The 6,034-nt window shown below is 36.8% G+C and overlaps 1 protein-coding gene across 1 annotated transcript; it reads left to right on the forward strand.

The window, feature by feature from the left end:
* Window positions 1–1,373: 1,373 nt before the first annotated feature.
* Window positions 1,374–4,913, forward strand: LOC143575464 (uncharacterized). The gene is made up of 3 exons (XM_077059841.1): window positions 1,374–1,389; window positions 2,792–4,147; window positions 4,502–4,913. The coding sequence occupies exons 2-3, from the start codon at window positions 2,856–2,858 to the stop codon at window positions 4,578–4,580; spliced, it is 1,371 nt and encodes a 456-aa protein (XP_076915956.1). The 5' UTR covers window positions 1,374–1,389; window positions 2,792–2,855; the 3' UTR covers window positions 4,581–4,913.
* Window positions 4,914–6,034: the final 1,121 nt, after the last annotated feature.

Below are 6,034 nucleotides of genomic sequence, written 5' to 3' on the forward strand. Positions count from 1 at the left end.
TTGAAAATATTTATATAATATTATTATCAAAATATATACTTATTGATTTACTAACGGGGATATTTTTCGTGGTGCACGGTGAAAAACATGTTTTTCCCATAATGCTTAGTAGTCTCGACTATACACATGCTGAATAGGCTATGTGTTCAACGGCCTGACGATGTTAGTTCCATCAGGATGATTACTTCGATGCCACTATTTGTTGCCTATCCCAATCACATGAACTAAGGTGCAATTTATTCTTTTAGAGGTAAAATGTCTACAGTCTGCGGACCACATCTGTCGACCTCTATAGAAGAAGAGGTCAACCAAGGTCTGCAGTCTTTAATGAGAATTCTATTTGTTTTTTAACTTTTGAATATTGTTAAAATAAACTGAAATTTAAATAAACCGAGTTTTTAAACTTAAAAGAATTTTTCAACATTGAAATTCAAATAATTGTTAATGACTAATTTCAACGAGTTCTGAAATGTTAAATACATTGATTTCAACTTTCAAATACATGAAAACCTAATGAGTAATTTGAATCTCATAACGAGAAAATTTTAGCAAATAAAAAATTCGAAGACTGTTAACTCCACTTACAGTCAACGCCGAAATTCGGAAGAGACGACAAGCGGAGGCGAAAAGCAGCGGGGAAGGGAGGTAGCGAAGAATGGTATAACAGGTTTATGCCCCGAGTGTTGGATTTCAATCGGTGGAGTAGGAGTTGTGGAGCGGTGACGCCGGTGGAGGGGTGATGACCGATAGAGAATCGAGGGGTGGTGGCTGAGATTAAGAGTTTGTGAAGGAGCACAATGGTTTATGAGGTTTGAAGAGGTAAAAAGAGGCTGAGCCAGAACTACAACAAGAAAAGCCCTAGCAAATGGTTTTTAGGCCACCCGTAGTGGGCGACCTCTTCCGGTGAAATTTGGGCGATAGGGGCGACAACACCGCCCCCGCCCCCTCCCCCGGAGAAATGTGGGGTGATAAAGGGGGGGGGGCAACTATTTGTCGGGCGAAATATGGTGAAAATAATAATTAAATATTATTATTATATATGTTTGTGTGTGGCATATATATATATATATATATGAATTTACAAATTACACCCTAAACCAAATTCCTATCTTTCTAGGCGCCACAAACGCTCTGCTGAACCTCGTATATGCTCATGATTTGTGCGGTGAAGACGCCAAAGCTCCAACATATCTTTTTTTTTAACAAAAGCCACCTAATTCAAAACATTTATGGAAAAGTAGTAAGTGACTAAAGTTCAGTATCAGCGATTCCACACACACCCTTTAAAAGAAGATGAACCCTAAACTTCAAATTCAACGAATCTCTTTAAGAATATATTATTATCTCGGCGGTTCAAGAGGCACAAATCCTACCAGTTTCTGTCTGTCTGTAAGTATCTATCATCTTCTCATCGTAATTGATTCATTTGATAATTTGCATATTACTAGCATTAAGTAAACAGAATGAATATTAAGTATGATTTCAGTAGCTGCTCATCATTGACAGTAAGATTAATATTATTATCAATTTAGCATTCAGAAATATGCGAAAGCAAAATGTTATAATTAGAAAGCATAGCTTCCTATAAGGCCATAAACGAACTATGAATCCCTTTATAATAGGGATGAGATCTGTACAGTACCCGTATTCTTACCATACCCGATTGTATCCGTACGGAAAATCAATACAAATGTGTACCGATACCCGTACCAAATTTATTGTTATGGTACGGGTATTTCGGTACAAGACCCACTTTTGTACCGCTTTGCTTTTTTATTTTCTTCCAAATATTCAACGATCTTGGTACTGGTGCCTGTACCAGTACCAGTAACAAATAAGTTGAATTGGTCCGGGTACCAGTAGGAGTTTGTGACGGGTAGGGAATTGGCGAAATTAGTATGGGTATCGGCATTACTAATACCACAACCAAAACCTAAAGCCAAAACCAAATAAACTATAATACCCAAGTAAACCATAATGATAGGTTCAATACTTTGATATTATAGTTAATATAACGATAGGCTCGATACTTCATAAATTATAATACGCTCAATGATGATATGGTTGGAGGATTTATTTTACGCCCTGCTTGCAGTGCGCGCATATAATGTATATATGTGTGAACCCTTGGGTGGGCAAAAGTGAAATTGCACTAATTTTGACGTTATTTTACTAATCTCGTGAAAATAACGTTAAAAGTGGCGGAAGGTTAATCAGGCATCATGCGGTGGCGTTGATAGTCGAAAGACAAGGGTACAAGCACCAATCGCCCGATGCCCTGATGGTTGAGTGCTATGTACCTGATGTCCAAGGCTTGATGCAAAACTACCATCGAGCCGGGGGTCTCACCTGAAGCAGCCTCTCTATTCTTACGGGGTAGAGGTATGGCTGTCTACATCTTACCCTCCTCAGACCCTACCATAGCTTTGCTATTGGTGGGATATACCGAGTACGATAATGATGAAATATGGAAAATCCCAATTAAATCTATACATATTCCAAACGGGTAGAAAATACCGAACGTTCCCGTACTGATTGTACCGTACCAAAATCAATAAAAACAAGTACTGATAGCTGTACCGAATAGGCTAAATCGGTATAGGTACGGGCATGAGTACAGGTATTCGGGACAAAAATCTCATCCCTTCTTATAAAAAAAATTCATAACCGAACACCACTATCAAATTATTCAAGATAAATTTGTTGTTTTTAAGCGTTGACTCTTGAAACCATTAATGCTATTTAACATCTCCAAATTCTATATATATTAACCTACCTCAATTGCTTTCAGATCACAAAATCGGTCATTTCTACTTCCAAATCCCTAAAATCACAGTCGTCGATCACCACATACAATGGCAGCAGGTAACCGATCTCTGATTGAGCTCCCAAGAGCCAATCTCGAAGACATTCTTACAAAGGTGCCTTTGCCATCTCTCCTTGATTGCTGCGCTGTGTCCACATCTCTGTTGAAACTCATACGGCACGATTCTGAATTTGCACGAGTACATCTTGCAAAAATTGAACCCCAGTTGATGCTTCAATCTTCATGTATTCGCTTCATTGATTTGGATACCGATGCTGCTTCGCGGGTTGAAGTTAAGCCCAATTTCGAGACCCCGTTAGATCTCTTTCATTTAACGCATTCTTGTAACGGGTTAGTTCTTTCGGAGCATATGGACGCGCTTCACAATATTCATCGTTGTATGATATCCAATCCTGTTATTGGTGAATTCACATTGCTTCCGGAAATTGTAGCTCGTTTCAGAACTGTGGAGTGCGGGTTCTTTTACTGCCCGAAAACAAATCATTTTGAAGTTTTATGCACATATTATCCGGTGAAAGTGAAAAGCGTTCCAGATGCTTCGTCTATGGCATTAGATCCATCTTCAGATTCTGTTTCTGATTCTGCTATGGAACCGGATCTTGTTTCAGATCATGATACCAATTCTGAGGATACAGATCTTGAGATCGGGCCAGAGGATCAAGAACCTTACTTAGATTCTAATTTCGATTATGTGTTTCATTCAGAACGTGATCCAGTGGCGGAGATCTTTGTGAAGGGTTCTCGCTCATGGGAGTCCCTTGGCAATTTATACTTCTCCCCCCTTACTCTTTACAGTTCATGCCACTTGGAAAAAACTGTTCATTGGATTTGCATGGACAAGACTGTTTCAATTCTCATAGTCTTCTTCAACTTCCAGACACATGAATTTGGGGAAATTCCGGGCCCGGCCCATCTGACGAAGACTGCTGAAAATGCATATGCTGAGCTACTTATGGTTGTTGTGGGTAACCGTCTTACAATCGTTGATTGTTTTACCAACCCCTTAATGTTTAGTGTTTGGGCGATGAAGGAGTACGGAGTGCAGGATTCATGGAGTAGAGAATTTGTGGTGGACACCAGCGATTGGCTTGCAGACTATCGCCGCAGTATACTGCCTATAACATGCAGAAACAATGGGGAGCTGGTAATGATCAGTGATCATGGTTTTATTTTGTTTTATGACTTGAATAAGAAGGGTAGAGTTGTAAATCATCCGCCACTTAATCTTCAATCGACGATCTTGATGCATACTCCGAGCTTCATTACATTAAGAGAAGTTATGTGTTGCAGCAGATTGGAAGTGGTAATGCTTGCACCAAGGTATGAATATTTTCTTTGCTTTACTCTTAATTTTGTGCGGCTCAAAAACGGGTTCTGAGCAAAATGAGTTTGATTCAAAATAGACCTTGTAAAAAAGTAGCAGTTTGGTGGTGGCGGCGACAAGTAGGCTGTGCTTACTCATTGCAATCTGTTTGAAACAAGCTGTATAAGAGTGGCCCGTTTTGAACTGTTGTATAGTTTGAGTAGACTCAGATTGACCCGTTTTTCTGTTTGAGTTAATTCAAATAAACTCATATGCAGTTTTGTTTGTCAAATTAACCCATTTTTAGTAGAATCGGTCATAATTAACATCCCTAATTGTTGATTTATTCTATTATTTCTCTTATCATACAGGCTTGCTGATCCAGGGTTGATCCCGAATAACTATCTGGAGTTATCAGCAACTGATCTGACTGGTTCCATAGCGGCTTGATCATTCGGTTCAATCATAGTAGTTTGTTTTTTGTTTTTATCAAATCTGTAGCCTTATATAGTGTGGTACTATTTTCCTTTATGTTGTGGTACTATTTTGATGTTAAAATGTTTCATGACTTATGTTTGGTTCCTTTGCTAGTTCTTTTTTAATAATAGTTTGGTTTCTTAGTTTACATTTTTTTTGTGTTGTTATTTCTAAGTGTTTCTGTTGATATAGTTTGTATTGGGTTATGTTGTGCGTGTGTACGTGTTGTTAATTGGGTTCATATAGTTAGATATGCTAATGGTCCGGTTCTGTAGGTTTAATATACGTATTTCATGAATATTTTGGAATGGTAAATGCTGGCATGTTGAATATCTTTTGAACCATTACGACCAGATGAAGATTTGTTTCTTAGTGATTTTTAGATGGGTGATTCATTTTTCTTAAAGCATGAACTGTAAATTATGTTCAAATTTGGGACTATGTTCATAGTTTACTGTTTATGTTTAATAATCGGGATCTTCAGAACAAGAGAAATTTTAATATTTTGAAATTGTGAAATGTGAATTGCGGATTTAAGTATTTTGGCACGCCAAAGTGTATTGGGATAGAGTGTTTAAATCGGTAATGGAGTATATTGGGTTCAAATTGCATATGATGGGCCGCAGGAAACAGGATTCAGAGCCCAACCTGAATTGCACCCCACCCCACCCCACCCCACCCCACCCATCCGAGTAACCTGATATCAACCCACAAGTTAGTGTTGCACATCACAGACACCATGATATAGAAATATTTTTAAGAATATTTTACTATAAGATAGACAAATTTAATTATATTCCTAAATTATTATATTTTCCTTTATAACTATACGACTTGAACCCTCAAGTAATTGTATGGTGAATCCTTTATCAAACACCTTGGTAACGCAGGCCGAAGGCCGTTAGTACAAACATAACAAATGGTTTAGTTAAAATACAGGGCCGTCCCTAAAATCCTTAAGAATTCAAGGGCTCGGGGCAAATAAAAAATAGACCTGAAAATAAAAACTTAATAACTTGTATATAAAAGGTCAATATTACAACGATATTTATGATCAATTATAACTTGTATACTTAAACAAATCTTGAGTCTCTTCTAAAGTTTTTTTATTTTAAATGAAAAGTTACTTTGGTCTGAAAATAAAAATTTAATAACTTATATATAAAAGGTCAACATTACAACGATAATTATGATAACAATTTACAAAATAAAGTTATCGTAACAATGATCTAATTATAACTTGTATACTTAAACAAATTGTGAGTCTCTTCTAACGTTTTTTTATTTTTAATGAAAAGTCATTTTGGTTTTTAAATACAAAAAATAAAATAATATGATTTAAAAAAAACATTTAACAAAATATAAGACACAATGACTAGATAAAAAAGGGGCATATTAAATTAACTAACAAGCCTTCATAATTAAGA

Source organism: Bidens hawaiensis, unplaced genomic scaffold, assembly GCF_021521415.1.
Source record: "Bidens hawaiensis isolate Kalapana, Puna unplaced genomic scaffold, B.hawaiensis_p1.1 tig00027518_1, whole genome shotgun sequence".
In the NCBI taxonomy this organism is placed as follows: domain Eukaryota; kingdom Viridiplantae; phylum Streptophyta; class Magnoliopsida; order Asterales; family Asteraceae; genus Bidens; species Bidens hawaiensis.